Below are 12182 nucleotides of genomic sequence, written 5' to 3' on the forward strand. Positions count from 1 at the left end.
AAATATTTTATTTCATTTACACAACAGAAACAGCTTATTTTATCAACCTGCATATAAATCTCCATTTTCCTCATCATTTTTATCATATATTACAAATTAAAGAGTTTAAAGACTATTTTTAGATGGGATAGTACATCTTGTTTTGACTGGATTTTGCGTTTTGATAAGATTTGGTCAAATACAATAAATTTATAAATTTGGGATTTGGTGCCCAGTATAGTCGAGGTGTGCTGCTTGCGTTGATCTTTGATGAAACTTAGAGGAATGAGGAGCAACGGTGAGTAGAGAGGTAATGTTTGGGAGTTTGACCACCTTGCAACAAAATGAGAAATAGTGGTTAGAAATAGAACTTGTGGTGGCTGGCGATTATACAGCAATGCTCATGTTAGTTTTTGGTTCATTTGGATGTTAAGAATTTGCCAACCCTCAACAATGAAGTCCGCTCGAGGTTGAAGACAAGCCTTGGCAACTTTTTTACATGCAAGCGTTACTTAGTTAGAGAGAGAAAACCTAAGGGTTTATACTTTATATATGGAGTGCGCCTAGAATATTATTGTCACCATCTTTGTTGACGTTACTTCACTGAGACTTTTTCCTCTTTAAGTAGGGATATTATAGGCCATTTAAGGGCAAAAGTTAAAAACTTTGGTTATAGGAGCATGAGTGAATAATATATATATCGTTCAGAGATTTTTTTTTAATTTTTATTATAATTTAGGAGATATCATATATATTTAAAAAAAAAATTAAAATTTTTACTGAGTATAACCCACTCTAGTCTCCATTAAAATCCGCCCTTAAGCCCATTTATACTATATAGCTACTTGAACCCTTGGAGCTTGCTTTGAGAATAAGTTTGCTCGTTATTCATGTAATTTGTTCACACGCGGACATGGCACATATTTACTACTTACTTTTGGTTGTTCACGTACTCATTAGTTTTCCTTTTTAGCTAAATAAATAACATTCTCTTTAGGTGATAATAACCTCTCACGTGATTCTGACTAAATTAATTTTCCTGCCACTTTGCGCTTATAACCGAAACAATATTACCCTCATTGCATTCCTTATTATACCTTTCACTCGTCTATAGCATCCTTGGGGTGGCTCAGCTCCCCTTCATATTTAACTGTTCATTACTTATACTGACACGTGTCATCCGCATATTGGTCATTTATTTTTCCGCAAACACATCTATCCAAAAAAAACGTTGTCTTATGCCATACATATGTTCATTCAATAAAAACTAGACTAAACAAATTTATTTTCAAATAATCAGAAATAGCAGTAGTTAAAATTAAAATTAAAATTAAAATTAAAAACATGTCATATGATAATTCGAGGGATGGTTCTATTAAAATTATACTGCGTAATACGTTTTCTTTGGATGAGTACTTTTCATGAAGTGGCCCAAACTAATGCTGACAGAAAGAAAGTTTTTTCATAGTTATTTTGATTAATCATAATCTTTTCATTTTATTTATTTATTTTTTTCAAAAGAAGTTTTCAATGTTCAATTAAAAACCCTCGTATCACTCCTTTCAAGAAGGGAAAAAAACAAAAAAAAAAAACTATCATTTACTAGTGCATGCCTGATTAGAAACAGGCTGCAAAGCCTACTAGAGGTTCTGACCCAGGCCCAAACATTTACTTTGAGATGGCCCGCAGCCTTAATGAAGAGATTCACAGGTGAGTTTGATGAACAGTAAAAAACAGCTGACCACAAACGAAGGGAAGATATTACACCAACACTACCGAAAAAAAAAATAAAAAACCTGATAAACACAACATTCTTCGTAGTTTGATTTGCTTTACATTCCATTACTAAAAGGCTGAGCCAATTATCAAATTGATAAATGAGAATCAACATAATTTTAAATAATACTAACAGTAATGCTATAACAGCTACCGCTGTAACAACGGAAATACAACCTTCAATAGAAAAGAATGAGACCTCGAGCTGGGGTCAATTTCAAGTTCCACTTGTACACACTCCTCGCATAAATAAGCAAAGCAACATTAAACTAATCGAATATAAGATTAGAAATCAAAATTCTACTCGAATCCACAAATTGCGTACCCAACGGTGGATCATTTTATTAAATAATAATTTAGAGGGGCCTCGTGTGTCTGCCAGCTGCTTTGCCGCAAAGACGTGCATTCTTTGGGATGGGATATTCATCCCTGAGTGAAGTTGATGCTGTGTAAACACGCAAGTAAAATTGTTGTCCAAGGTACTGTCGTGCCCAAGACTCAGACCTCAAGTTCCACATACCTACGTTATCCAGTGCTATATAAATCGCAGACCATGACTTGGGATACACCTGCACTCATCATAAAACAAAAGTTATCAATTACGTTCTTGATTCTAACTAGGTTAATGATTTTGATTTTGCAATCCACATTCTGAGCTAAATTAGTGTTAACCTGAACGGTTACACGGGCAACTGCATCGCGGAGATTGTACTGGTTTCTACTAGCAGATGTCCATTGGCCTCCATCCATACTGCATTTCAAGATTTTATGATTAAGAGACAACTAGGACTGAGTTGGTCCTAACTCCTAAATGCAATTTTGGATGTGGAACCCTAAGATTATAATGTGCTTACCCGACAACCCAAAATTGGTAGCCATTAAGGTGATAGCTCTGGATAATGTCTTCATCATTTTGGAACACAATTTCAATAAAAGCTCTGTAGTCAGCCCCCATAACTGCTGTGTCTTGGTAAATCCCTCCACCGGTAGGATTATCAGAAATGCTTCCGATGCGGAAAACTCCTCCAATCTTGAAGTAGTCAGCAAGCTTTAGGGGAGTGTCAGCTGGAATAAAGGACACGCTGTTGATTGCATATCTCTGCTTGCCATTAACTTGCCCAGCAGAACTTGAAAGCCTGATAGTTTTGGTAGTGTTTATGAGACCATAGTGGTATGAACCCTGTGGGTTAGGCCTTGGTCCACTTGCTGTGAGATTAGACCTGAAATATATAATTATCACTAAATTAGTGCACATCATAAACATTTTAGTGGCACAATTTTGAATCACTGATAACAGGAAATAATAAATACCTGATAGAGCGTGCTTGGTTTAGTGACCAGTCAATTTGGACAGTTGGTCCACCTGGGATGGGGCCTGAAACTGGACCTGCAGAGTTACTGTAATGAAGAATGCCGGTGGTGGTGAGGACAGTGGAGGTGAAGCGAGAGGAAACAACAATGTAATAGTCCCGTGCAGGTTGATCAGCAGTAACCAAAACGGAGTATGATTGTCCGACATGAACATCAAGTGATGAGTAGGTAGTCTGGAGGGTATGTGTTCCCTCAACTTCTACCAACTTCATCTTATGGTTTTGAATGCGGAAATTGAGTGAGTTTTGCAATCCAACATTTGATATTCTGAGCCTGTAAGTTTTTCCTGTAATGGACATGGATAATGTAGGCGTAATGCATGAATGATGGTAGGAGTGTACAAAAATGATAACAATCGGCAAAGACTAGATTTAGATTGATTGAGAGCTAACCTTGTTCAACATTAAAAGCAGCACCGCTCCCCCGGCCATTGATAAGAATTCCATCGGGGAGAGGTAGCTTCTTGCCCTTATCAAGATGTGCCCTCAAGTCCTGCGAAAACATACATCAATTCATCATCCTTCAATCACAAAAAGTCGATTCAAACAGCAAAACAATTACTAAATAATTTTGAACTAGTTGGCATTTTTCACTCCAACCATCTCATTCTATGAACTTTCATGAAACAACACTTCGTGGACCCAAGTAACAAGTCAGATAAATGGGTCAAGGTTGACCATTCCACTTTTTCTTTTTTTTTTTCCTGATGCATGTGGTTCAGGGGATTCGATGATGATGGAATATGGGCTGACACCTCGGCGAATAGTATAATACACATTTGGGCCAATAAATATGGCCATATCAACCCATGTGCAGACATTAAATCAAATCAGTAATACATTAAGCAATAAGCGTCCATACCAATTGAGCAATCTAATAAATGTAGATCTAATTGGCTCGTACCCAAAAGTCAAAAATTTAACCTGATACTTGCAGACTGCAGCATTATACAATACTCAATTTAAGATTTAATATCTAAACTGTTCACTGGAGTCACATTGCCAAAACTTACACTTGGCTCCATGATTAGAGAAAACAATTTTACTAAGGACAGACTGTTGATTTTGGATGTGGCTTCTTTTACTCGAGTCTCTCAACCTATCATCTATCTCAATAGTCACAAACAGACAAAAAAGAGGGGTCAAAGACCCAGCTCAAATGCAGAAAAGTTGCATGTCATAAATAGTCAAAAGCTCACCTTTGTCACCGACAACCAAAAAGCGGGAAAAAAAAAATCCCTTGCCAAATTGACCAACTTAAAATATTTTAAACCCCGCAAAATTTAAACACCATGCTCTAACATTAGTAAAGACCCTTTAATACAAGAAAACTAAAACATTAGAACAAATCAACATGTTGTTATTTAAAAAAAAAAAAAGTAACATGTTAATCTTTGGTATAAATGTGGGAATGGTATATTATTACCGTGTGATTGGACTTGTACCAATCTCCGATAAGAACAGTGTAATCGCCGGCAGGATCTGGGAAGGGAACGGGAATGCGCGGTCGGCTAAGGATCCTTATTCCTCCAAACCCACCGGCTGCTTTGTGGAATGCAAGGGAAGGGAAATAGTAAAAGCTACCAATTTGATCCTTCACTTGAAGAATGTATGTAAAGTTCTTCCCAGGAGGAATAGGGCAAGTCGTTCCATAGACACCATCTTCAAATGAATTCCTCCTGTTTTGAATTCCATTCCTATTCTCGCCGCAGAAAAAAAAATGAACAAATTACAATAATTTCTATTACATTTGAAAAAGCAATCAAATTTAATCTCTCAATGCGCCAATTCACAATTTCTGAAAATGTAAATTTTGTACTCTAGACGGACAAATGGAGTTCGTGACATTCGTTAATTAAATTTATGCACTGACAATGACCAACCCAGAATTTAGGACAATTTGGTAATGTTAGTAAAAAGAATTAAAATTTATTTTTAAAATACTGTAAGTTTAAAAAATAATTATATATATTTAATAAATAATAATGTTAAACTAATATAAGATGAAATAATTTTATCAAAAATAATATTTTAAAAAATTATTCAATATTAAAATTAATTTTTAATTTTTAAAAATTCTTTGGCACCTTCCAAAATAATTCCAAACCGATCGAATATGGATTTTGAATAACATTATTTTATGACTCAAAGGTCGAGTTTCCAGCTTTACTTAGCTGCTTCATAAAACTAGTAGAGTGGAAGACAGCTGCTAACCGAAAATGGACACGCGGACAAGGCTAGTGGGTCTAAATTAGGTAAGCTTACAACACAAATTCAATGTTTCCAATCAATTAACCCCGTTAATTGCTCCTCTTTTGTAATGGGAAAGTCGTTTTTCTATTTTCAATAGAACCAACCTTTTTTTATAAAAAAAAAAAAAAATTCAATAGAAACAATTTAGTTATGAATGATAACGAAATCTCAAAGTGTTGGGCGGTTAGTAACAGTAGGTAGGTAATACATGACAATATCAATAAGAAATTCTACCGCAAGATACTGTAAGAACGTGCAATTCTAAAAGACAACGATATAAATCAGATCCAATTAGCCAGATCTACGTTCACATGATCTTGTGGGCTGTCTGAGAAAATTACTAAAATATACCCACATGGCGTTGAAATGAATGGAGAATGAGTACGGTGGACTTATCGTTTTACGGAGGGCGCGCAAAACAATGCGGCGTTGTGCGTGGAATTTTTTTTTTAAATTTTATTTTTAAAAGGTACAGTGATGCAGCGGAAGGAGAGTGAAGGATCACGGGAGGAAATTAAGACTTAAAAAGAGAAAAAGAGAATAATTAAGAGATGTTACCAGGAAAGAAGAAAAGGCTCGTCTAAGCTGTTGAACACATTGATAATAAGATTGTCATTTGTAACTGAGTGAATATCGGGGCCTGGGAATTGCCAGTTTATCAAAATGCCCTAAAAAAAAAAAAAAAAGGAAAAACAAAACACCATTTTGATTAATCATTAATTATATCAAACACAAACCAGATCGACATTTTAAAGAAATCGATATAAATGAGTCATATGCGTGCATGTATGTAAATGCAGGGACGAACCCGTTGGCGAACGCCGAGCGGATAGATGTCGCCGTAAGTGACATTCCAGTTGAAGAATCTGTAAGGATCCTCAGCACTGACAATGGCAAAAAGGGAACAAAACAAGGAGCAAATTGAAGCAGCGACAGCTAAGTTTAGCGGCATTTTGGGGGGAAGGCAGAAGGCTAAGTCAAGTCTTGTTTGCTTTTGTGACCTTTCAGATTAGTGCGATGAATGGGGCGGGGAGAGAGAGAGAGAGAGAGAGGGAGAGAGAGTTTTTTTTTTTTCCAAAAGAAAAATTGAAAAATAAAAGAGGAAAGAAAGAAGTTAAGAGGTGAGTAGTGAATGATGAATGATGAGGAATGGCACGTATTTAAGTGCGGCGCAGAGGATATGTGTGAGTGTAGAGGCAACTCAGCAAATGAGAAAAAAAAAAAGCGAGGGAAAATTGGAAAGAGAGACTTGAGAGAGAGAGAGAGAGAGATAAGAATTATAAAAAGGAAAATGAAAAGAAAATGGTTGAGTGTCGGTGGTCGGGCCCGACAAGAGCTTAACCCTTACTGTTTAGTTTAGGCTGTTTGTTTTGTGTGTATGAGTGTTCTTGTCTCCCACATGGGTTTATTGTTGCTACCTTGCGACTGTGTGGCGTATGTGCATTGTGCTTTTTTTTTTTTTTTTTTTTTAAACATAACAAATAATAAGGACGAAGAAAATGAAAAGAGATTGCACGTGACGAGTTTTACAAACAACACGTAGGTCCCATTCAAATAATTAACCGGGAGTGTTTCAAAAATCAAATTTCTTAATGCACTTTTATTAGGTTAGCGTAGTTGTTTGAATATGGAACCAAATCATTGCTTTCGTGCTTTGTTCTTAAGCCTTTAGGGCACTTTTCGGTTGTGGATCCCCTCAGGAATTACTTACAGGTGCCCGAAACTCAAACTCTAGAAGTATCAGACCTGGAGTCTTAAGGTTATTTATCGCACGATCCGGCAATCGAGATATCTTCTAATAGTACTGAATAGATAATACCAAAGTTTATTTAAGGAGGTTTTGATAAATTTCTTTTAGCTGCTTTGCGATGCGAGGTTCAGAATATGCTAACATGCAGCTGCAATCGGTTTGTATGTCTAATTCGATTTCATCTGCGGTGACCTTTGTGGCCCCACAAGATCAACTGTAGGATTAAAACGGATTGTTCTCAGATTTTCTTTATGGTCCCTGAGTGAAGTAGGTTCGCTCACCGGTTTATATTATTTCGCTGTAAAAGTGTAAATCTCATTTATTTCAGAAAGGGTTATCTCGTTCTCATCTATGGTTTCAACACCCAGATATAATGCATAAAAAAAGTTGTAACGAAATCAGATGTGTCTTCGTCATTTTTGGCAGTGATTTGTCACGATCACTTGCAGATTAGGAGGACGGACCGACTTATTTTGACGCCATTACTCTACACTAGGAATTTAAAAGAACGGAAAAATAAATAACCTAAAATAAATAATGAGTAGATGAAGAGCCATACTCACGCATTACAATGTACTGAAAAAGCACATGAATTGGTTCGTGACTTTTGCTGTGATCCACAACGCAAAAGGGTGGCCACATGTGTGCACAATATTCCCCATTCCAGTAAACATATTTTTTTTTTTTAGGAACTTGGTAGTTTTTGTTTATATGGACAAAAATATGCACAGTAAAAGTCTGCACTTTCACTGGGCAGTGAAAGTGTCACAACATTCGGCCAAGTGTCGCAACAGTGGCATATTTGTTAAGCTGATCCACTATTCCACTCTAAGTGGTGGAATTGAGATTTCAGCTGGTGAGAGCCCTTCATCGTGCAAAAGTTATAAACTTGAGTTACCATAGTAATATAAGATCAGTAAAATTTTGAGGACCAACAATGAGAATTATGATGAAGAAATCATAATTTTGAAGATGTTATAATGTTAAAAAAACTGTTAACTTAACGAGCACCAAATGATATTAAACATGCATGGAAATTAGTAAAGAATTTTCAAATCTCTGTTTCTCACTTCCTTTATTATTATTTTTCCCTCTGCGGGGCCCACCAAATTCCGCCTCTCACGCACTGGAGAGAGAAAACGAATAAACCTTTTTTTTTAAAACTTTTTCTAAAAGATTTTGTTTTTAATTTTTTTTATCTTTACCACAGGCTTATGCCAATCTGGTGGGCTTAAGTCAATGTTCCTGTCGCGTGGAATCATCAACGCTAAACCTTGGGTTAAGGAGTTCAAATTTCCAATCAATGTTTCTCAGGTCTCGTACTTTCACCTAATGAAAAATTACACCTTTAGAGCAAGAAGATTAGGCGCCCCCCACCCCCAAAAAAAAAAAAAAGAAAAAAGAAAAAAACCGCAGCACATTAAATCATTAATCATCGCATGTCTCACATTTTAGTTTTGGCAATTGCTAACATCCTTATTGAGAGCTTTGATGACCTGGAACCAACCACAAACGCTCATTGATGAATACATCAAATCGTACACACGAGACAAATTTCCCTATGGGCCAATCCAGCCAACACACGATGAGAAGAGACGAGACGTCAATTCTGCTCCACAAGGCTTCGATTTAAACAAATTAATTAAACGAATGAATGTTACTTGGCGGTGGGAGCGGCAAAAATACCCTTCCGGTCGCCGGGCCGATCTTGGACAATATTTGATAAATCTAAAATCCAGCCCGAAACCGAATTTTATTAAAATATATTATAAAATATATATTATTTTAAATATTTATATTTATTTGACTTATTTATTACCCATATATAAAATTTTAAACACTTAAAGTTTATATTTTCATGTCAAATTTTATTGAAATAAATTTAAAATCTATAAAACTACTAAAAAAATACACATAATATTAAAAAAAAAAAATCCAGTACATAGATTAAAACCCAACCCGGACATCTAAAAATTGCATCCGGGCCAGGTCCGGGCATTGCAATACCCGGACCAGACCCGAGTTTTGCCAACCCTACTTGGCGGTGGCCTGACACAAGAGGCGTCCCGACGTTGGACAATGAGTCTATAAAGCACGTGCTAGAGTTGCACAGTTATATAGAATAGATTTGGGGCCATCTATATTACCAAATTTTAAAGATATTAAGGTGTCAAAAACCACCGTTGTAATATCTACAACGCAGCATTTCGATGAGAGACCAGGCCCACCATTCAAATGATTCAATTAAGCGAATAGAAATTGGGTTTTTTCAAATGCAAAACTAAAAACTAAACAAGCCGAATGATCATATGGTAGGCTGATAGCCACCAGGCATGCTGCGCTCAAACCGTACGAGCAGGGCAGAAGACCAGTAAATAATCTTACAATCAAATTTAGATAGCTACAAAGGATGATAATGATGATGATGATAACCGTACGAGCAGGGCAGAAGACCAGTAAATAATCTTACAATCAAATTTAGATAGCTACAAAGGATGATAATGATGATGATGATAATAATACCCACGGTCTACAACGAGCAGCAACCCTGCAGAAATTAGTAAGTCAATGAAAGTGCGATCACCGAGTAGCCACGAGTCTATGAAAGCTTTAGCCCTAGTATTTCTATCCCATCTTCCATCCACAATCACATATCAACCATAACCAAGATTCAATTAGACAAAATATGTTGGGGGCTAACAGTTGACTTAAGGATAACGACGCATAAACAAAATACAGACACCAAAAGTTGATCTGAAACCCAAAGACTGCTCACACGCTTTTACCACATAAATCTTTATCTTACAGACAACTAAAGAACATACATCACATGCTTAGTACCCTAAACTACTCGTGTTTTAAACTTATACACAGTATACAATTATGAAAGTGATCAAAAACTTGCATACGTCATATAATGGGGATGAGATGACCAAGAAAAGTCAGTAGGTGAATTATTTTGTGAGGGCAGTTACTTTCGATCCTTTATCCTTTTTCCGTAATTCCTATGTCAATGATGTGCATGAGGTTGATTTCCAACTCCCATGCACCATTTAGATTGGTTACTTGGTTTGATTATTCAAGGCTACAATACAAGGTGGAGATGAAGACACAAATGACAAATCCAACAGCTGAGAAAGTCAATTTTCCATGTCACCCTAAGTATTGATTAGGCATTGATTTTCATCTCATTATAGTCTGGCCATTGGGTAATAAGAAGCACAGAAATACGAATCTAGGCTAGACATACGATGTGGAAGTTTTACTTGACCAAATCAAAACGTACTTACATTTCCCATTTACAGGCTTTGATCACCCTACTCATAAACTAACAAAGTGTTTTGCAGTAATATGTCTAGTGTCAAAGCAATGCAGACATGGTTCCACGAGTTTGGGATAATAAAGACAAACATCCATTATTATTTATTAAATAAATAAAGCAAAAAAGAAACAGAAATCCACATCACAAACAAAATCAATAAGAAACTAAAATCCAAGATTGACCATAGCAAGAAGTGATCGACTCAGCAAACCAATTCAACCATTTTCTGTTCCCAGGTTGTTGTCCATAAATAAAAATTTAAAATAAAGGTGGAGCAAAGTTTTGGAGAGGTACCAATGCCTCAAACTAAAATCTTATTATGAGGGAAAGAAAAAGCAAAGTACTGCAGACAAATTTTTTCCATGTTTGGTTGGAAAGAAATGATAGGGGAAAAGTACAAAATAACTCCCAACTCAGAAAACCCAATCATTGCATAAATATGAGCTAAAGTGAGAGAGAGGAGTAAAGAGTTAATCCATTGAGCTGAGAAAATCAACTTACATGTTTACTCTAGCCTTACATTATGGTAAAGGATCAAATTAATATATAATGGCTTTCCTTGTATCTCTTTTAAATGGAACTCCATAAAAGTGAAAAAGCTCTGTAACCAAACGAACTACCCATCTGACCTCTCACGACCAAACAATTCACAGCCACTTTCCTTTCTGAAAAAAGTCCTAGCCCCAAAGTAGACAACAGACATGATAATCATGTATATTACACGCATAATAAAACCATAAACAAATTCCAAACTCTAAAGATGAAATGATTAATTGAAACTAGAATCTCGAAATACTCAAAGCGCCAAATTTTGTATCAATTTAGTCCATATCAGAATCAACCAAGTCAATAAGCTTTTATTATCAAAGGGAAAAAGAAAAATTCTTCATTTCTTCTATTATTAATCCAAAGACAAATAACAACTCGTAAATATCAAATACACAAAAAGCTAAAAACTCACCCAAATGTTGGGTCTGCTCGAAATCAACTTTCCTCGCCAAAAAGATGGCGGAGACGAGAAGCGAAAAGGCCAGTGGGTTCAAGAGAGGCTTCGTGGAGGAGGCTATGCTTGATGTTGTTCATGCGATTAGTTAAGGATTCTTGCTCTTCTTTAAGAGCTGACGTGTCCTCTTGGAGGTCGTGGATGCGGTACTTTTGGCCCAATGATCTGACGCTCAACAACAGTATCCCGGTCATAGCGAATAATTGAATGAAGCTGTGTTTGTGTTTCTTGGCATTTGCTATAAACCCTAATGACCTTTTCGGGTTTTGGGCGGTGCTGCCGGCTGAGCTCGGTGTTGATGATGACGCCATATTTGCGAATTGTGAATCGTGAGTGAGGGAGAGCCACCACTCAAGCGATAAGTGCTTTTGGCACCCGGTTTGACGTGGCACTTTGTGCATTTGCGACGCGTTTTTAGATTTTGTACACGTGTTAGGATCAGTCCATAAAAAAAAGTCAGAAGTAATTACTTTCCATCAATTCCAGCGCATAAAACTTATGCGACTAATTGGCGTGTTTGGTCGGAGGATTAAAAGTAGGAATTGGATTTTTTAAAAAAAAATCATCTTTATCGCATGTTTAGTTCTGTTAAGGATATTGAGATTTAGTTATCTTGAGTCCACAAACTAATCTTAATTTTATAAAGAAAATTATCCCAAGAGGAGTCATGGGATTAGTTAGCATTGGATTATATTAATAACTCAATTAAATATAATAATTTATAAATAT

At 36.2% G+C, this 12182-nt stretch overlaps 2 protein-coding genes across 5 annotated transcripts; both read right to left on the bottom strand.

The window, feature by feature from the left end:
- Positions 1–1821: 1821 nt before the first annotated feature.
- On the bottom strand, positions 1822–6576 carry LOC102628991 (L-ascorbate oxidase homolog). The gene is made up of 8 exons (XM_025097118.2): positions 6187–6576; positions 5937–6046; positions 4552–4822; positions 3519–3618; positions 3067–3412; positions 2610–2975; positions 2428–2506; positions 1822–2324 (listed from the first exon to the last, which is right to left on the bottom strand). The coding sequence occupies exons 1-8, from the start codon at positions 6328–6330 to the stop codon at positions 2112–2114; spliced, it is 1629 nt and encodes a 542-aa protein (XP_024952886.1). The 5' UTR covers positions 6331–6576; the 3' UTR covers positions 1822–2111.
- Positions 6577–9410: 2834 nt separating this feature from the next.
- LOC102629275 (hypothetical protein) lies at positions 9411–11853 on the bottom strand. 4 transcript variants are annotated; one of them, XM_025097058.2, is made up of 2 exons: positions 11412–11853; positions 9411–9762 (listed from the first exon to the last, which is right to left on the bottom strand). In XM_025097058.2, the coding sequence occupies exon 1, from the start codon at positions 11762–11764 to the stop codon at positions 11435–11437; it is 330 nt and encodes a 109-aa protein (XP_024952826.2). In that variant the 5' UTR covers positions 11765–11853; the 3' UTR covers positions 9411–9762; positions 11412–11434. The 4 variants fall into 4 exon arrangements, with proteins under 4 accessions (XP_024952826.2, XP_006473747.4, XP_015384314.3 ...); XM_006473684.4 differs by having other exon boundaries at positions 9411–9676; positions 11412–11851; XM_015528828.3 differs by lacking the exon at positions 9411–9762 and adding an exon at positions 10908–11115.
- Positions 11854–12182: the final 329 nt, after the last annotated feature.

The sequence above is a fragment of the Citrus sinensis genome, chromosome 5 (assembly GCF_022201045.2).
Source record: "Citrus sinensis cultivar Valencia sweet orange chromosome 5, DVS_A1.0, whole genome shotgun sequence".
NCBI classification, from domain to species: Eukaryota; Viridiplantae; Streptophyta; class Magnoliopsida; order Sapindales; family Rutaceae; genus Citrus; species Citrus sinensis.